Source organism: Chiloscyllium punctatum, chromosome 16, assembly GCF_047496795.1.
Source record: "Chiloscyllium punctatum isolate Juve2018m chromosome 16, sChiPun1.3, whole genome shotgun sequence".
Lineage (NCBI taxonomy): Eukaryota > Metazoa > Chordata > Chondrichthyes > Orectolobiformes > Hemiscylliidae > Chiloscyllium > Chiloscyllium punctatum.
The window spans coordinates 2,738,912-2,759,728 of record NC_092754.1 but is presented as its reverse complement, the minus strand read 5'-3'; the positions used below and the strand labels follow the sequence as shown (position 1 = coordinate 2,759,728).

Sequence of the window (20,817 nt, the reverse complement as noted above, 5' to 3'; positions counted from 1 at the left end):
GTACTATTACAAAATTTAAAAGGCATCTGGATCGGTACATGAACAGGAACGGTCTGAAGGGAAATGGGCCAAATGCTAGCAAATGGGACAAGGTCAGATTGGGATGTCTGGTCGGTGCAGATGAGTTGGACTAAAAGGTCTGTTACCCATGCTGTATGACTCTATGACTCAATGACCAGGGAAAGAGTGGGAATTGCCCAATGGGGCAATCTGTGCATGGAGCCTGAGAATGTGAGCGAGGTCTTAAATGGATACTTCTGTGCATTCACATATGAGAAAGACATTGTATCTGAGGATTTCATTTGAGATGGTGAGTTACTAGAACATGTTAAGATTAATAAGGAGGAAATATTAGATGTTTCAGTGGGCATAAAGGTGCAAAAGTCTCCAAAACCTGATGAAATGTACCCCAGGCTGCAATAGGAAGCAGGGGAACCGATTGCTAGGGCCCTGACAGAGATATTTAATACTTCGTTGGTCACAGATAAATTGCCAGATGACTGAGGATTGTTAATGTAGTTCCTTTGTTCAAGAAAGGCAGCATAAATAGGCCAGGTAATTACAGACCAATTAGTCTGGCATCAGTGATAGGAGATTATTGGAAACAATTTTCAGGGACAGATTAATCAACATTCGGAAAGGTAGGGATTGATAATGGATTGTCAGCACGGATTTGATTGAGGGAAATTCTGTCTAATGAATTTAATTGATTTTTTTCATAAGGTGGCTAAATATATTGATGAGGGTTGTGCAGTTGAAGTGATTTAAGTGAACTTCAGTAAGGCCTTTAACAATGTCACACATGGAATGCTAGTCCAAAAGATAATAGCCCATGGGATCCAAGGAAAGTTGGCAAGTGGGTTGCAAATAGGAGACAAAGGGCAATAGTGGAGGAATGTTTTTATGCTTGAATGATAGATCTCTAGAGAGTATTGAGGAACAAAGGGAGCCTGATGTACGAGTCTCCAGATCCCTGAATTTTGTCCGTGCAGGTATACAGGACGGTGAAGAAGGCATGTGGGATGCTTGCCCTCATTAACCAGGGCATACAATATAGAAGCAAGGAAGTCTTGTTTTAACTTTATAAGACATCTGTTTGACTACAGATGGAATACTGTGTACTGTCTGGTCACCATACTACCGGAAGGACATGGTGCACTGGACAGGGTGCAGAGGATATTCACCGTGGTGTTGCCTGGGATGAAAAGTCACAGTTATGAGGAGAGACTGGATAGGCTGGGTTTGTTTTCATTGAAGCAGAGGAGCCTGAGAGAGAATTTATTGAGATACACAAAATTATGAGAAGCATAGACAAGAGTAGATCATGAGAATATTTTCCCCAAGTCAGATGTGTCTAAGACCAGAAGGAATAAGATTAGGATGCTGGTGTAAGTGGTTTAGAGGAGATCTGAGATAAAATGTTTCCACCCACAGGGTGTTAATATATAGAATGTGCTACTCAGGAGATGGTTCTCTCGCAACATTTAAGAAGCATCTAGATGAACACTTAAAATGCCAGGGCATTGTAGGCTATGAATCAGTGCAGGTAAATGGGATTTGTATAGTTTGATGTTTGTTGGTTGGCGTGGACATGGTGAGCCGAAAGGCCTGTTTTAATGCTATATGACTCTATAACTCTATATGCATTTGCTAGTCTAGATCACCAAAAACTTGTTTAAAGTGGTAGGCTTTAAGACCATAAGACATAGGAACAGAAATTAGGCCAATTAGCCCATCAAGTCTGCTTTGTCATTCAATCACAGCTGATAAGTTTCTCAACACCATTCTCCCACTTTCTTCCTGTAACCCAACTTCCCTTGATACTCAAGAATCTATCTATCTCAATCTTAAATATGCTCAATGACCTGACCTCCACAGCCTTCCGTGGCAGTGAATTCCATAGATTCACTACTCTGGCTGAAAAAGATTCTCTTTGTCCCCATTCCAAAAGATCTTCCTTTTACTCTAAGGTTATGCCCTCAGGTTCTAGTCTCTCCTACCATTGGAAACATTTTCCCAACATCCACTCTGTCCAGGCCATTCAATATTCTGTAAGTTTCAATTAGATCCCCCTCATCATTTTAAATTCCATCGAGTATAGATCCAGAGTCGTCAAACGTTCCTCATATGTTAAGGTGTTCATTCCCTGGACCATTCTCGTGAATCTCCTCTGCACACAGTCCAGGGCCAGTACACGCTTCCTGAGATATGGGGCCCAAAACTGCACACAATACTCTAATTATGGCCTGACCAGAGCTTTATACAGCCTCATAAGTACATCCTTGTTTTTAATTCAAGACTTCTCAATATAAATGCCTTCACTGCACTTGCCTTCCTAACTACTGACTCAACGTGCAAGTTTACCTTGAGAGAATCCTAGACAAGAACTCCCAAGTCTCTTTGCACTTCAGACTTCTGAATTTTCTCCCCAGTTAGAAAATAGTCCGTGCCTCTATTCTTCCTACGAAGGTGAATGACCTCACACTTTCCCATGTTGTACTCCATCTGCCACTTCTCTGCTCACTCTCCTAACCTGTCCAAATCCTTCTGCAGCCTCCTCACCTCCTCAATGCTATCTGTCCCTCTACCTATTTTTGTATCGTCTGCAAACTTAGCCAGAATGCCCTCAGTTCCTTCGTCTAGATCATTAATGTATAAAGTGAAAGTTTGTGGGCCTAGCACTGAGCCTTGCTGAACATCACTTGTCACCAGCTGCCACGCTGAGAAGGATCCTATCCCCACTCTCTGCTTAAGATAGAAACCGAGCTAGAGAGGCAGTGTTCAAGAATCTTAGGGAATAGCAGCTGAACAATAATAGTTACTAAATCCTCTGGTGGCTTTTTGACATATGTGCTTAAACTTCCAGTCTGCACAGCTGGCAAATGCAACTGTACTAGGAGCAAGTATTTGTAAGATCTGTCGTAAAATGTATAATTATAACAAACAAAAAATGTCATCCTCTTTAGCTACAAATGTGTAATGTTTAAACAGAAATAGTTCTGATTACTAAGTCAAATGTAATAGAAACATAATAATCTTTGACACATGTAATATAACATAGCACCTGAGGTTTACACTTGTAGTTTACAGTATCAATCCTATAATTATGATACAATTTGCAATATACTCCTGCCAACTCAACACCCACAGTTATGTTAGTGGGAGTGCTGGCACACTTGCCTCCCTCCAGGGAAAAGCATTGAGATGAATTACAGAAGCCATCAAGTGAACTAATCCTCTTCAGTTCCTTCTTTTATCTGTTCGGTTTGAGCTCAGTTTATTTTTTACCATCAGTACGCTTAAAACCTAATTTTGTATTTTTCCTATTGAAATCCAAATGGATAACTTGATTATCTCAGAAACCCTGGGTCTTGCAAAGACTCAGAAAATTCTCTTGGGCAAGGGGGCTTGCTGTGCCTTTCACAGATTTGTTTTTGTTTTTTAAAAAATATTATTCTTTCATCTTTGGATGCTGCAGTACAGCATGAACCAACACAACAGTATATATACTGAACAGCAGGTGAAATTTCTAAGTAAAAGTATCCTTTTAAGGTTTGAAAAAAACTGAAAATATAATTTTTCAGGCTCATCTCATAAATGTTGAAAGTTCACCATCAAAATTAATCTGGCAAACCACAGTTACTAATTTAAAATAATACATGCATTTATTGTTTTAGATTAGGATGAGTTTCTCTTGAAGAAAACAGCATAATCAAAAAACAGAACAGCCTATATTGATATAGCAAATTTTGAAATACTGTATGCTGCAAAAGGAAACCAGAGAGGATACTAAAAATGTTGGTGTGAACAAAATATATTGAAACAAGAACAGCCAATCATCCCCTTTCAAGACTACTCAACCATCCAATTAGATCATAACTGATCTGTTTCCATACTCCAACTAATCTGCTTAACTTGAATCAATGCTCCACTGAGTTCACCAACTCACCATGTTATTTCAGGGTCATCATCATCTGAAAATTCATCATCGCATTCCATGCCTAGTTCATCAAACACATAAAACTGTTTTTCCATACCTACAAATAAAAACAGAAAAGTCAATATTTATTTGGCAGTTAACTACAACTTGTAAGTGACCCTGTGCCAAAATTGTTCTTGTAAGTGCACTTTGCTTTACATAACATTTTATTCAATACTTCTATTAAAACACCAGAGCATCCATATGACCATTGTATCACTGAGGGTTTCACACATGTTTAATGATGTCAATTTTAAAAAAAATACAAGTATATACCATTAAGTTAGGACATCTGGTCAGCAGGGATGAATTGGACCGAAAGGTCTGTTTCTGTGCTGTACAGCTCTACAACTCTGTGACTCTATGACAAACCACACACTAGCTCAGTAGAATGGACCAAAATAGCAATTAAAGGTATTCAGAAAGCTTAGTAAATTACTTAAATACAATTATTGAACAAGGCATTCCCTCATGGCTCTGGGAATAGAAAAACAGTCAGTGTTTTATCCATGATGGGATGTGAGTATTGCTGGCAAGGCAGCAGTTATTGCCCATTTTAATTACCTCTAAGAAGGTGGTGTGAACTGCTTTCTGGAATCAATGCAATTCATGTAGTGTGGGTATATCCAGAGTGCTAATTGGAAGAGAATTCCAGGATTTTGAAGCAATGACAGTGAAAGAATTGGATGTAGTTCCATCTGTGATAATATCAGACTTGCAAGCAAGCTTGCAGGAAGTGGTGTATGAGTCTGTTGGTCTTTTTTCTCTCAGGTAAGCATGATTTTGCATTTCAAACATGTTCCTGAAGGAGCCCTACTGAGTTGTTGCATCTTGATGACAGTGGTGGAGGGAGTGAATGTTTAAAGTCACAGGTGGGATGACCATCAGTGGGGCTGCTTTGTCCTGGATAGTGTCAAGCTTCTTGAGCATTATTGGAGTTGTTCTTATCCAGGCAAGTCGAGGTTATGAACTGTCTGATTTTAGGTAGTAAGTTAATCTTGAGTTGATAATACTACTTTCCATTTTCCTTTTGCTTCCTTGGCGTCAAAATATAAATCGATTGTCCAGTGCTTACTTTTATCTGTTCTGCAGAATTCCAAGTGCACATTTTTGTAGAATCATTTACACAGGGCTCCAACACATGCTGATCACAGATATCTTCTGTATATAATATTTTGCAACCGATCAAATAGTAGAAATAATTGAAATAAGTCGTGGTTAAGGTCCATTAATAAAATCTATTGTTTTGCAAAGATGGAATTTTCTTATTTAAATTTAGAAATATATTTTTGTATATTTTATTAATAATAAAATAACTATTAATAATTCCAAATTCTGCAATAAAATGTCAAAATGAAGAAACGTATAACTATAAACTAGTTTGAAAAGATATGAAAAGTTCTCAGAATTAATGTGTGAGATAAATATTTCTATGTGCAAATTAAATGTGAAACACTTTTTCATGGTGATGTGTAATAGTTCTTATTTCACAACTGAAAATGTGCTCAACGTCTTTAATAATAATGCTGCCTTGGCAACTAAGAAACAATTTAAAAATGTAGTCATGCAATAATATATTGTTAATATTTGTGTCATAAAATAACATTTCGTAGCAGAACAATCCAAGTGGCAATGAAAGGAGGACAGATTTGCTGCAGTTGAACAACTACAGTAATAAACCAAGACAGTTCTAAGCTGTCAGTTATAATTACTGTATTTAGCACTAGCTAATAGTAGAGTCTAAATTCTTTCAAAACCATGCTATGACTTATCTTAGGAAGGGTATGGGTGAGAAACTAGAGGGAGTTCATGTCTAAGGTTCAAGGACTTGGGGGAATCTATAATTTGGTGGAAGAAAAGGGGATTCAAGGAAACTGTTTAAAAAGATGTTCACCAAATGTTAGAATCTGTGAGAGGTGATATTGAGCATGCCACACTCTCTGTCCTCGTACTGCTTAATTGCTCTGTAACTTTTGTATCTCATCAACCTCTCAAAATGTTTCTCCTCCATCTTCCAGCTGAGTGGAACTGCCTTTATTTGGTTTCCTCTCTTATTTACCTGGTTATAGTCAATCTCTTTGAACAGTGTGACATTACCTCTGAAGAATTCAGCAATCTACCTTTGAACCTTTCCTCTTCTGCATGCTGCCCTCGATGATATCCTTCAATAATCCAGGCTCAGGTGCCAGATGGCAATGTCTAGATCTTCGAACACGCTCTTCTTCATCCCTCCTAATATCTCCTACTTTGGTTCAGAGTTAGTTATCTTTGTTGAATTGCACACTGTGAAGTAAGTTGGGTTTTTTTTCCAGTAAAGAAGACATAAGAAAGAAAGATTTAATTTAATCAGTCATGGAATGTGGTCATCACTTCCAGGGCAGCATTTATTGTCCATCCCTACTTGTCCAGAGGGGAGTAGTCTTAGCCTCCCAAACTCCTCACCCACTGTTGAACAAAGCAAGGGCACAACTGGAAGGCAAAAGGAGATTAGCTTGGAAACGGGGATGCTGAAGCAAAGACTGAAATTACTGGGGATGAAGAATCATACGCCTTGGGCTGAGGAAAGAAAGCAGGAAATATGTCTTGAAAGTAAGGATGGAGCCTGGGTGCTCGTACCAAACAATAAAATTGCCAAAATTAAATAAAATTAGAGGAGGCTTCACAAGTAATATCCCCCAAAACATTGTAAATCAGAAAACATAAGGAAAGGAGGAATTCAAGAAAATTCCAGTCACCAAGTAAGTGGTACTAAGGAAATTATTTGAGTTGCAAGCTGACAAGTCTATGGGTCCTGATGGTTAGGGTTGTAAAAATAGGGCTAATTAGATAATTGATACATTGCTTTCAATTCTCCAAAATTCCCTTAGTTCAAGGAAGATTCTATTAGATTGTAAATAGCTCCTTTATTAAAAAGGAGGGGAATAGAAAACATGAAACTTTAGCCAGGTAGCTTAACATCTGACATAGGGAAAATGTTAGAAGCTACTATAACAGATGTTATAGAAAAGCAATTAGAAATGTTCAAGATAATCAGGTAGAGTTAACATGACTTTATAAAAATGAAGATTTTTAACCAATTTGTTGAGCTTTTTTTAAGAAGTAGCATGCTTTGGGTAAAGGGGAAGGGATGCATGTACTGTACCTGGATTTCTAGAAGGCATTTGTTAATGATGCCACATCATGTATTATTGCAGGAAGTAAAAGCTCATCATGAAGGAGGTAACATTTTAGGAAAACAGACTATAGAGAGTAGGCACAAATTGGCTATTTTCTGTAATAAGTAGTGTATCACAGGGATCAGTTGGTGCCTCAACTCCTTACAATTTATATAAATGACTTGAAGGGACCAAGGGCATAGCTATTAGGTATACCTATTATAGTTCCTGATTACACAAAGATTGGTAAGAAAGTAAATTTTGAAGAAGATATAAGGATGCCACAAAGGGACGTAGATAAATTAAGTGAATAGATAAAAAGCTGACAAATGAAGTATAATGAAGAGTAAATATGAAATTGACAATTTTGGCAAGAGAAATAAAAAGAAACATATTATCTATATAGTGAGAGACTGTAGTGCTCTGAGATACGGAGGGATCTGGGTGTCCTAGTATATACTGTATATTGCAAATGTTTAGTATGTGCATACAGCAAGTAATTAGGAAAGCTAACAGAATGATATTGCTTATTGCAAAGGAACTTTAATGTAAAAGTATGGAATCTATGCTTTAGTTATACAGGCTATTGATAAGACCATATCTGTACTGTGTACAGCACTGGTTTCCTTATGAAAGCAAGGACGCAAGTGATTGGGAGCAGATCATAGAAGGTTTACTAAAACAAAAGTGAAGTAATATGGATACTGGAGATCTGAGGGTTATGACAGAGTCATATGAGACTCAAAGTATTTATATTGTTTTCTCTCCACAGACGCTTCCAGACCTGCTGAGCTTCATCAGCAATTCTGTTTTTTTATTTACTCGACTAATACCAGGATGAGCAAAACGTTAGACAGGCAACAGTTGTATCCACTGGAATTTAGAAAGAGTGAAAAATGATTTGATTGAAATGTATAAAATTCTGTGCAAATGATGTTTCCATTCATGCAGAATCTAGAACTAGCAGTCATTATCTTACGATAAGGGGCCACACATTTAACACAGAGATAAGGAGAATATTTTTCTCACAAAAGTTTTTGAGTTATTGGAAATCTTTTCCTCAAAAGGTGAAATCTTTGCAGAATTTTATTTTAGGGCAGAGGAAGATGCATTCTTAATAAGCAAGGGGTGGTGAAAGGTTATCAGGTGTCGGCAGAAGAGCTTATCACACATCAGCAGGTCATTTAGCCTGTTGTATCTTTTCAATTCTGTAAGATCTGTCCAATTAGTTGCATAAGTTGGTTAAGCCATAGCTGCAGTACTGTGTGCAGAAGAGATTCACCACGATGTTGCTTGGCCCGGAGCATTTTTGCTTTGAAGAAAGATTAGATGGCCTGAGCTGTTTTTCTTAAAGCGGAAAAGGCTGAAAGTGGGGGGGGGGGGGGCGCTGATTGAGCTGTACAATATTATGAAGGGTAAGGTGGATGGGAACTTTTATCTTTAGTAGAGAGGTCAATAACCAGGAGGCATAGATTTAAAGTAAAGGGGATGGAGCTTAGAGGAAAATTAAGCAAGTTTTTTTCACTCAGAGGGTGTTGGGTATCTGTAACTCACTGCCTGAAAAGGTGGAAGAGGCAGAAACCATCAGAGCATTTCAAAAATACTTAGACAATCAGTTGAAGAGTCACAGCATACAAGGCTATGAGCTAAGTGCTGAAAAATGGGATTAGAGTTAACAGATTCTTGATGACCAGCACAGATATGATGAGTCAAAAGGCCTCTTTCCAGACTGTAAACTCTACAAGCAGAAATATCCTTTCCACAGCTTTAGGATCTTACACATTTCAATCAAGTCATCACGTTCTCTTCTCCATTCTGCCGAATACAAGCCTAGACTCTCCAACCTTTCCTCACAAGAGAACCCACCCATTCCAGACAGAAGTTCAAAAAACTTTCTTTGAAATGCTTCCATTGCATTTACAACCTTCAACAAATCAGCTAGCCAATACTGTACATATTACTCCAGATATAATCTCACTAATATATAAATGAAGCAGAAGCTATCTACTTTTGCATTTAATATTTCTCAGAATAAATCACAACATTCTATTTGTTTTCCTAATTACTGTTGAATGTGCACACTACAACAGGATACATATCCCCCTGCATCTCAGGTCTCACTAATCTCTCACTAATGTGCTTGTTTTTATTCTTCCTGCCAAAAAAGCACAATTTCACTTTTCCATCATTAGACTCCATTTGCCAAACTTTTGCCGACTCAATTATATCCCTTTGTAGCTTCCTTATATCTTCTTCACAAATTGTTTTCCTACATAGTGTGATCAGTAAATTTAGCAACAATACCTTCGGTCCTTTCATCCAAGTAATTTATACCAATTATAAAATGCCATCTGTGTGACCCACATCCCATGAAAATCGTGGATGTGACACCTGATCAAATGCTTTCCAGACATCGAAGTACAGTAAATCCATTAGCTTCCCTCTATCCTAAAAAAGGATGGGGTGTAGCATTCCTAATCAGAGAGTGCATCACAGCTACAGAAATGAAGGTTGTTGAGGAAAGTTTCTCTACTGAGTCAGTATGGGTGGAAGTTAGGAACAGCAAGGGTACAGCCACCGCATTGGGGGTTTTCTACAGACCCCCTAATAGCAGTCGAGAGATTGAAGAACTTATAGGCGGGCAGATTCTGGAAAAATGCAGAAGTAGTAGGGTTGTAGTTATGGGTGATTTCAACTTTCCCAATATTGACTGGAACCTCCTAAGTGCAGATAGTTTGGATGGAGCCATTTTTGTCAGGTGTGTTCAGGCGGGTTTCCTTTCTCAGTATGTAGACAGGCCAACGAGGGGAGAGGTCATTTTGGATTTGGTGCTCAGCAACGAGCCAGGACAGGTGTCAGATCTCGTGGTGGGTGAACACTTTGGTGACAGTGATCACAACTGCCTCACATTTACAATAGCCTTGGAGAGGAAAAGGAGCAGTTACCGAGGGAAGATATTTAATTGGGGAAAGGGAAATTATGACGCCATCAGACAGGAGTTAGGGAGTACAGATTGGGAACAATTGTTCCACAAAAAGGGCAGAGCAGACATGTGGAGACTATTTAAGGAGCAATTGTTGCAAGTGATGCACAAATTTGTTCCTCTGAGACAGGTAAGAAGGGGTAAAATTAAGGAACCTTGGATGACGAGATCAGAGGAGCTTCTCGACAAAAGGAAGAAGGCAGCTGACATAAGGTGGAGGAAGCGAGGGTCTAGCACAGCTTTAGAGATTACAGGCTTACTGGAAAGGAGCTCAGAAATGGACTGAGGAGAGACAGGAGGGGGCACGGAAAAGGCTTGGCAAGAAGGATTAGGGAGAACCCAAAGGCATTTTACTCAGACGGGAGGAATAAGAGAATGATCAGGGAGAAGGTAGGACCAATCAGGGATAGTGGGAGGAACTTGTGCATGGAGTCTGAGCAGATAGGGGAAGCCCTAAATGAGTTTTTTGCTTCAGTTTTCACCAAGGAAACGGACCTTGTTGTTAATGAAAACTTTGAAGAACTGGGAAACAGTCTTGACCAGATCAAGAATGATGAAGTTGATGTGCTGGAAAGTTTGGAAAACATTAAGATTGATAAGTCCCCAGGGCCAGACCAGATTTATCTTAGGCTGCTCCGGGAAGCAAGAAAGGAGGTTGCTAAGCCGCTGGTGAGGATATTTACCTCCTCTCCATGGGAGTCATACTGGAGGATTGGAAGGAGATGAATGTTGTTCCTCTTATCAAGAAGGTAATAGGGAAAGCCCTAGCAAATACAGACCAATCAGTCTTATGTCTGTGGTCAGCAAAGTTTTGGAAAGAATTCTGAGGGATAGGATTTATGACTATTTGGCAAAGCATGGTATGATTAAAGGCAGTCAGCATGGCTTTGTGAGGGGCAGGTCATGCGTCACAAATCTTATTGAGTTCTTTGAGGAGATGACAAGACAGGTCGACGAAGGTCGAGCAGTGGATGTGGTGTATATGGACTTCAGCAAGACATTTGATAAGGTTCCCCATGGTAGGCTCATTCATAAAGTCAGGAGGTATGGGATACAGGGAGATTTGGCTACCTGGATTCAGAATTGGCTGGCTGACAGAAAGCAGAGAGTGGTTGCAGATGGAAAGTATTCTGCCTGGAGGTCAGTGTTGAGTGGGGTCCCACAGGATTCTGTTCTTGGGCTTCAGCTCTTTGTAGTTTTTATAAATGACTTGGATGAGGAGATTGAGGGGTGGGTTAGTAAATTTGCAGATGACACAACATTTGGAGGTGTCGTTGATAGTATAGAGGGCTACTGCAGGCTGCAGTGCGACATAGACAGGATGCAGAGCTGGGCTGAGAAATGGCAGATGGAGTTCAACCTGGATAAATGCGAAGTGATGCATTTTGGAAGGTCGAACTCAAATGCTGAATATAGGATTAAAGACAGGATTCTTGGCAGTATGAAGGAACAGAGGGATCAGGGTGTGCAAGTACATAGATCCCTCAAAGTTGCCACCCAAGTGGAGAGGGTTGTTAAGAAAGCATATGGTGGTTTGGTTTTCATTAACAGGGGGATTGAGTTTAAGAGCTGTGAGGTTTTGCTACAGCTCTACAAGTCCCTGGTGAGACCACACTTGGAATATTGTGCCCAGTTCTGGTCACCCTACTATAGGAGAGATACAGAGGCTCTGGAGAGGGTGCAAAGAAGGTTTACCAGGATGCTGCCTGGACTGGAGGGCTTGCCTTATGAAGAAAGGTTCAATAAGCTCAGACTCTTCTCTCTGGAGAAAAGGAGGAAGAGAGGAGACCTAATCACGGTGTACAAAATAATGAGTGGAATAGATAGAGTCAATAGCCAGAGACTTTTCCCCAGGGCAGATTGACTGGTATGAGGAGTCATAGTTTGAAGATATTAGGAGGAAGGTATAAAGAAGACTTCAGAGTATGTTCTTTATGCAGAGAGATGTCAGAGTAGGTTCTTTACGCAGAGAGTTGTGAATGCATGGAATGCACTGCCAGCTGTGGTGGTGGAAACAGAGTCAGTAGGGACACTTAAGTGACTGCTGGACATGCACATGAACAGCAGTGAGTTGAGGGATGCATAGGTTAAGTTAATATATTTTACATTAGGATTAAACCTCGGCACAACATCGTGGGCCAAAGGGCCTGTTCTGGGCTGTATTTTTCTATGTTCTATCCACAGTATGTGCTTCTTCCTCAGTTTGGATAAACATGATTTTTCTTTTACAAGCCCATGTTGACCCTGCCTGACTATCTTGAACATTTCAAGTGCCCTGCTATAAACTCTGTAATAATAATATCTAATGTCTTCCCTGTAATGTTTTAGCTCATGTTTTAACAAGCTTCATAATTGGGGAAATACTAAATAGTGGGCAAAGGATCAAAATTGTGTCAAGAATAAATTGAAAATAGATATCCAAAAGTAAAATAATAGATACGCCTCAAGGTTACAAAAAATAAAGATTCTGTTTAGATAAGCAGAATGTAGAAGTGGTTCGGGTGGAGAAATGATAAAGACAAGTCACTTCTGGGCATAAAGTATGAACTCTCGAACAGTAATTACCACAGAATCGTGGAGATGTACAGCACGGAAACAGACCCTTCCATCCAACTCGTCCGTGCTGACCTTATATCCAGACTTAATCTAGTCCCATTTGCCAGCACTTGGCCAATATCCCTCTAAACCCTTCCTTTCATATACCCTTCCAGATGCCTTTTAAATGCTGTAATTGTACCAGTCTACACCACTCCCTCTGGCAGCTCATTCCATACTCACACCACTCTGTGTGAAAACGTTGCTCGTTAGGTCCCTTTTATATCTTTCCCCTCTCACCCTAAACCAACGCCCTCAAATTCTGGACTCCCCCACCCCAGGGAAATGGCCTTGTCTATTTGTCCTATTCATGCCTCTCCATGATTTTATAATCCTCTATAAGGTCACCTCTCAGCCTCTGGCACTCCAGGGAAAACAGCCCCAGCCGATTTAACCTCTCCCTACAGCTCAAATCCTTGTAAATCTTTTCTGAACCCTTTCAAGTTTCACAACATCCTTTCAATATGAAGGAGACCAGAACTGCACGAAGTATTCCAAACGTGGCCTCACCAAGGTCCTGTACAGCCACAACATGACCACCCAACACCTATACATAATGCTCTAACCAATAAAGGAAAGCATACCAAACGCCTTCTTCACTATCCTATGTACCTGCGACTCTACTTTGAAGGAACTATGAACCTGCACTCCAAGGTCTCTTTGTTCAGCAACACACCCCAGTACAAGAAAGAAAAAAATGGGAGACTGTCAGAAATGTATGGGAATAGTCATCAGGGGTTTTAATCACATTTTGACTGGAAAAATCAGATGGACAAAAGTGGGCTGAAAAAGAATTTCACAGAATGTTTTCAGGATAGTTTCTCGGAACAGCATGTACTGGAGCCAATCAGGTAGGAGGCTATACCATACTTGATATTGTACAAAAGGGTAGATTTAACTAATTATTTCTTAGTGAGGGCACTTCGAGGAAACATTAATCATAATAAGATTGAATTTTACATTCAGCCTGAGGGAGAGAAGACTGAGTTCAAGTCTACTATTTTAAACTCAAATGAAGGCAGTCATGGGGCATAAAAGCAGAGTGGCTAGAGTGAACTGGCAAATTAGATGAAGGGATAAGTCATGGGAGATATGGTGGCAGACCTTTAAGGGGACACATCAGACACCACAAAATAGGCATATTCCAATATGAAAGAAAAATTCCAAGGGGAGGACTAAAGCTAAAGATGTATGTTAAGAAAAAAATCACAAAGACAGATGCATGTCAACAAACTAGGCAACATATTTTAAAAAAGCAAAGATTGGAAAAAAGATTAAGAAGGAGGGAAACATTAGAATATGAGAGAAAGCTAGCTAGAAACATAAAAATGAAATGGAATTGAGTAGATGTCCACTTCTTCATCCAGAAAAGGGAGGAAGACAGAAACCAGGAAACAACAGCAGAGAATGCTAGAAAATCTCAATGGATTAGGCAGCATTTATGAAGGGAGAAAGACAGTGTTAATGCTTCAGTTCGATGATTTCTGTCAAACCTCTTAAACTACGTTCTGACAAAAGGTCAGAATATTGTGTTTTTACTTATGCTGGAACAACCCTGTTAACTCCTTTCAATAATTATTAAATTATATTAAAAAGGGATTTCCTCTTAAACCTCGAGAGAAAAAAACAACTTCAGTAGGGAATTCCAGCCAATGTCCACTAGAACAACTGTAACTAAGGTCAACACTGACTCCAGAAACTGTACTGATCTATTTTGCAATCACACTGAAATATATTTGAAGAATGTGACACATATTAGGGTCCAGATAATGTTGATAACTTTTCAAGGTTTGGTTTCATCATTTGTTCCATTATATGAATACTGCAATGCATTACTGTGTTGGAACAAAATATGATTTGTGCACAACACTCTCAGTAATGAGGGTACACATAGTTTTCACTTCTTTTTCCCATTATCTCAATCCAATCTATCTCGCATTGCTGTCTGTTTTCTCCCCTTCCCCCATGAAGGCATTGATTACTTACAAGGTCAGAGTTTTGTAACCCCTGACACAGAAAACTGCTGAAAACTAGAGTTAATTATCATTTTTTTTTAGAATCCCTATAGTTTAGAATCCCATTAGGCCAAACAGGTCCACACGGACCTTCCGAAGAGTAACCCATCAAACCATTCCCCTACCCTATTGCTCTACATTTACCCCTGACTATTACACCTAATCTATACATCCCGGAACACTATGGGCAATTTAGTATGACCAATTCACCTAAGCTGCACATCTCTGGATTGTGGGAGGAAACCAGAGCACCTGGAGGAAACCCATGCAGACACCAGGAGAATGTGGAAACTCCACATAGACAGTCACCTGAGGCTGGAATCGGACCTGGGTCCATGGAGCTGTGAGGCAGCAGTGCTAACCACTGAGCCACTGTGCCGAAGAACTGCACAGTCTCACAAGTTCATGCACAGAATTAAAGTACTCAGGAAGCTACATACTCAGTTGCTTTGTGCAAACTAATTCTTAGACTCAATGATGAAGCACATTATTGCAAAAACACTCCAAAAAGCATTGAGGGACAAAGACCTTGCAAAATGTAAAGAAGCATCATTATGGGTGTTTCAAAGCAAAATTTAAAACGGTTAGGAAATGGAACTAAACCTTAGCTAAACGGATAGTAACTTTTCTGGACCAAACACCTATAGTCGAAGAAACAATGTTGTTCATTAGCCATCCAAAGGAATGGAAACTATTTCAACATTTTTATTTTGTACCTTTTAAGCAATTGCTTGTTCTTGGGCATTTTTTTTCAGTAATTTGGGTTTAAATTTCTCTCTTCTGCAATGATTGCATGTTCCTCAATTAAAGTTTTTGTCTTTTGTAAATTGAATAGACATTCTTTTGATTGTCATTTGAATACTTGTGCAAATGATAATGGCATAAGATCATGTCAGATCAACTGCTATAAACACGTTCTCATATAAAAAGTAAACAATACGCATGCTGGTCCTCCAGAGTGATAGTGTAGGTAAAAACATTGCAGTCATTCAGGAAGCAGCTGGCTACACAACTGGAATAAGAGGAGCTGATGGACTGAATGATCTCCCTCATATGCACTTATTACAATTTAAGGCAATGATACTAATATCTTAGCAATATTCTATCTGTGAAGAAAAATATTGAAAGTAATAATTCCATCTTTACTTATTTCTAATTCTTGTTAACATTCAAATTTTGTTTCTCCCTCACCTTCATTTTCAACCTGATAAACATCCTCTTCCTCCATATTCAAGTATTCCATCTGCAGTGGCTGTAACATGGATAGAAATAAGAATTTCATGCATTTAATGCAATTGTTTCAAACCTAAATAATAATGATAAACACATGCCCTTTCCAAAAAATATGTCTGGATGCAAATTAAGCAAATTTCTGTTTACACATACAAAACTGCTGACAGTCACAGAACTATATTGCCCTATTTAAGCAATTATTCACAGAATATATTTATTCGGGAACCATTCATAATTAGGTGCAATAAGTTAACAGTATTTATGCATTAACATAACATGTGGAGCTGAGTGTTGTTAAATGTACAACATTAGATGCAAAGTACCTTGCACAAAATTAATTTTTCATAGCAAATAAGAGATAATAAGGGGAGACAATGGTGCAGTGGTAATGTCACTAGAACAGTAATCCAGAGACAGTGAAGTGTGCAGATGCTGGAGATCAGAGATGAGAGTGTGTTGCTGGAAAAGCACAGCACATCAGGCAGCATCCGAAGAGCAGGAAAGTTGACGTTTCAGGCCGAAGCCCTTCATCAGGAAGAGCCTCGCGTTAATATTCTGGGGACATGGGGTTGAATCCCAATATGGCAGATGCTGATATTTGAATCCAATAAAAATCTGGAATTAATAACCAGCTAGGCCACATAATGGTGACCACATAACCACTTTCAATTGCCGGAAAACCCCAGCTGGTTCGCTAATGCCCTTTAGGGGAGGATATCTGCAGTCCTGAGCTACAGGTGGCTTCAGACCCACAGCAATGTGGTTGACTCTTAACTACTATCTGGGCAAATAGGGATGTGCAATAAATTCTCAATTAGTCAATGATGCCAATATCTTGTGAATAAATATAAAAAATAATTGTACTGCTATCTAATTATCACTACACTGAAGAAATTACAATCTTCAATTATAATAGATAATGTTTGAAAGCTGTTAGATGTTTGTTAAGAGAGTCTGCATCGAATTTGACTGTGTTTGCGTGGGATTCTTCCAATGCTCCAGCTTCCTCCCACAGTTCAAAAATGTGCAGGTTAGGTGGGTTAGCCATGGCGGAAACCTCATATAAGTTTACGGTGATTGGGCGGTGGGGGTCTGGGTCGAGGTTGGCTGTTCTTCGGAAGGTCAGTGCAAACTGGATGGGCTGAATGGCCTCTTTTTCAATTGGTTTGGATTAGGTTTACTGTCACATGTACATACACGAGGTGCAGAAGAGGACTTATGGTACAGTGCAGAATCTTTTGGATTAAACGATTCTATCAATTTTTTTCGTAATAAGGAAAATATAACATTTGACACCAGTTCTTCATGTTATTAGTTGACTGCAAATTAACACAAAGTCTTTGAAGTTTTTTATTCCATTCAGATACTATATAAATACAATTCATTGTTGTTACACATTATACTTTGCTAAATAACCTGAGCTGAAGTCTGGTTTACAGCAAGACACAGTTCCATTGATATCAGCCACTCTTTAGTACAATGCTTGAGTGTTAAACTTACAAAGCTAGTATTGGCAGCTAGGTTATTGGATTATGGGGACAGTTAAGACTTAGCTAATTTTGTGGGTGCCAATAGTTCACATATACACAAACATGCTCAAAGGAGCTTACTGAGTATGGATCAGGGAGAGAAATCCTGCTTGATATAGTTTTATTTGTTCCTATTTCAGAAACAATAAGACCAACAACATCTCATAAAACTAACGTTGCAGGATGCAGGGATCAGGCTCAAGTCTGTATTCTTCAGTAGCTAACTACATAGCTTTCACCGGAGAACTCTTGTAGCTTTAAGGGGTTGGAGGAGGAATTTGGGAACTTCTCGAAGTTTAAGGAAAGAGGGAGATAGTTCTTTGGGGTGGGTTGGGGTGGGGTGGGATGGGAGGGAATGGGCAGGTGGCAAAAGGGAGGTGAAAAGCTCTTGTAGGGGCTTAACAGGAGGGCAGATTGGGGGACTGCTGCTGACAAGGGTAAGCTTTGGTGGGATTTGCGTGGGAGAGCTCAAGGGGAAAGAGGGAAGAGCTCTGAGGGATGTATGAAGAAGGGGGGGAAGGTCAGGGAAGTTTAAGTGGGAGAGCTCAGGGGGAGTATGAAGGGAGAAGAGTTTTGAGAGATATGAGGAGGGGAGAGCTCGGGGGGGAGTATAAGGGAAGGGAGGTGAGCTGGGGGGGACATGAGTGGAGAGCTCAGGGGGGAGATTTGAGGAGAGAGCTCGGGGGGGGTATGAGGAGGCGAGAGCTCAGGGGGGGTATGAGGAGGGGAGAGCTGGAGGGTATAAGGGGGAGAGCTCGGGGGGCTATGAGGAGGGGTGAGCTGGGGGGGGTATGAGGGGGGAGAGCTCGGGGGGTATGAGGGGGAGAGCACAGCGGGGTATGAGGAGGGGAGAGCTGGGGGGTATGAGGGGGAGAGCTCGGGGGGGTTATGAAGAGGGGAGTGCTGGGAGGGTATGAGGGGGAGAGCTCGGGGGGTATGAGGGGGAGAGCTCAGGGGGTATGAGGGGGGAGAGCTCGGGAGGTATGAGGAGGGGAGAGCTGAGGGGGTATGAGGGAGGGAGAGCTGGGCGGTATGAAGAGGGGAGAGCTCGGGGGGGTATGAGCGGAGAGAGCTCAGGGGGGTATGAGGAGAAGAGCTCGCGGGGGTATGAGGAGAGGAGAGCTCGAGGATGTATGAGGAGTGGAGAGCTCAGGGGGTATGAAGAGGTGAGAGATTAGGGGGTATGAGGAGGGGAGAGCTCGTGGGGAAGGGGGGGAGAGCTCGGGCGGGAAGGGGGGGAGAGCTCGGGCGGGAAGGGGGGGAGAGCTCGGGGGGAGCTCGGGGGTATGAGGAGGGGAGAGCTCGGGGGGGTATGAGGGGGAGAGCTCGGAGGGGTCTGAGGGGGGAGAGCTCGGGGGGTATGAGTGGGGAGAGCTCGGGGGGGTTATGAGGAGGGGAGAGCTTGGGGGCAGTATGAGGTGGGGAGAGCTCGGGGGGGGTATGAGGAGGGGAGAACTCGGGGGGGTATGAGGAGGGGAGAGCTCGGGGGGGTATGAGGAGGGGAGAGCTCGGGGGGGGTATGAGGTGGAGAGCTCGGGGAGGTATGAGGGGGAGAGCTCGGGGGGGTATGAAGGGGAGAACTCGGGGGGGTATGAGGGGGGAGCTCGGGGGGTATGAGGGGGGAAGAGCTCAGGGGGTATGAGGGGGAGAGCTCGGGGGGGTATGAGGGGTGGAGAGCTCGGGGGGGGTATGAGGGGGGGAGAGCTCGGGGGGGTATGAGGGGGGAGAGCTCGGGGGGGGTATGAGGGGGGGAGAGCTCAGGGGGTATGAGGGGGGGAGAGCTCGGGGGGGGGGTATGAGAGGGAAGACCTCAGGGGGGGGGTATGAGGAGGGGAGAGCTCAGGGGGGTATGAGGAGGGGAGAGCTCAGGGGGGTATGAGGAGGGGAGAGCTCGGGGGTATGAGGGGGGGAGACCTCGGGGGGGGTATGAGGGGGGGAGAGCTCGGGGGGGGGTATGGGGGGGGAGAGCTCGGGGGTATGGGGGGGAAGACCTCGGGGGGGGGGGGTATGAGGAGGGGAGAGCTCGGGGGGGGGTATGAGGGGGGGAGAGCTCGGGGGGGGGTATGAGGGGGGGAGAGCTCGGGGGGGGGTATGAGGGGGGGAGAGCTCGGGGGGGGTATGAGGGGGGGAGAGCTCGGGGGGGGGTATGAGGAGGGGAGAGCTCGGGGGGGGGTATGAGGAGGGGAGAGCTCGGGGGGGGGTATGAGGGGGGGAGAGCTCGGGGGGGGTATGAGGAGGGGAGAGCTCGGGGGGGGGTATGAGGAGGGGAGAGCTCGGGGGGGGGTATGAGGAGGGGAGAGCTCGGGGGGGGGGGTATGAGGAGGGGAGAGCTCGGGGGGGGGGTATGAGGAGGGGAGAGCTTGGGGGGGGGTATGAGGAGGGGAGAGCTCGGGGGGGGGTATGAGGAGGGGAGAGCTCGGGGGGGGGGGTATGAGGAGGGGAGAGCTCGGGGGGGGTATGAGGGGGGGAGAGCTCGGGGGGGGTATGAAGGGGGAGAGTTCCAGGATGGAGAGTGGGGTTTGGTCCATGTGCCCCGCCCCACCCCCGGGATACACAAAACCCTGACCGAACCCGGACAGGTAAACCCCAGCGCTCCTCACCTGCCGGCCGCCCATATCCACCCGAGGCCCAGGCTTCGGGCCTAGCATTTGGCGGTTTCCATAGTAACGGCCGGGCGGAACAGTCCGCGATTTTCGGGGGTGGGTGGTTTATAATTAACAAAACTGTAGCGAAGTGTCTGAATGGTGAACACAGTAATTATACAGAACCTTCCTGATGTACAGGAGGCTTAATGAGGCAGTGCTTTTTGGGGTGTTGCTGGCTGATTTTCTCTTGGTGTGAAAGCGGAGATGGAACATGCGGTTACTAGGGAAGCTGCTGCTGAGGAGGGACACCTTCCAGAACCTTCTTCCTTCATCCACCCTGGAATGTCAGCTCCTGGCAAAGAGATCCTCTAACTGCCCCTTCACAAGGTGGGGCTCAGCTCCTGTGGTCCTCCTGGTACAGTAATAATTAATAATATTAATTATTGTTCATATTCCCATCCACCAGACATCACAAGATGCAGGAGCAGACCATTCAGCCCATCCAGTCTGCTCTCCCATTCAGTAAGATAGACTTAACCAGCCAGCCTTCAATCCCTCTGCTGTAAAAAAGTTCACAGATTCATCGTCACCTCTGCCTTTAGACCATAAGAAATTGAAACTAAATGAATGAATAGATTAGCTTTATTGTCACCTTTACTCAAATGAGTACAATGAAAAGTTTATAAGTCGCCACTTACAGCACCTAAGGTACCTAAGTACAGCTTCTTCAGGCACAGATTAAT

The 20,817-nt window shown here is 42.5% G+C and overlaps 1 protein-coding gene across 3 annotated transcripts in view; it reads right to left on the bottom strand.

The window, feature by feature from the left end:
• cfap74 (cilia and flagella associated protein 74) overlaps nucleotides 1-20,371 on the bottom strand; it is a 203,653-nt gene extending 183,282 nt beyond the window's left edge. For all 3 annotated transcript variants that reach the window (XM_072585989.1, XM_072585990.1, XM_072585991.1), the window contains exons 1-3: nucleotides 20,090-20,371; nucleotides 15,919-15,979; nucleotides 3,950-4,037 (exon numbers count right to left, since the gene is read on the bottom strand). In XM_072585989.1, the coding sequence (XP_072442090.1) occupies nucleotides 3,950-4,037; nucleotides 15,919-15,979; nucleotides 20,090-20,137 (197 nt within the window). In that variant the 5' untranslated portion in view covers nucleotides 20,138-20,371. The remainder of the gene's footprint in view (nucleotides 1-3,949; nucleotides 4,038-15,918; nucleotides 15,980-20,089) is intronic.
• Nucleotides 20,372-20,817: the final 446 nt, after the last annotated feature.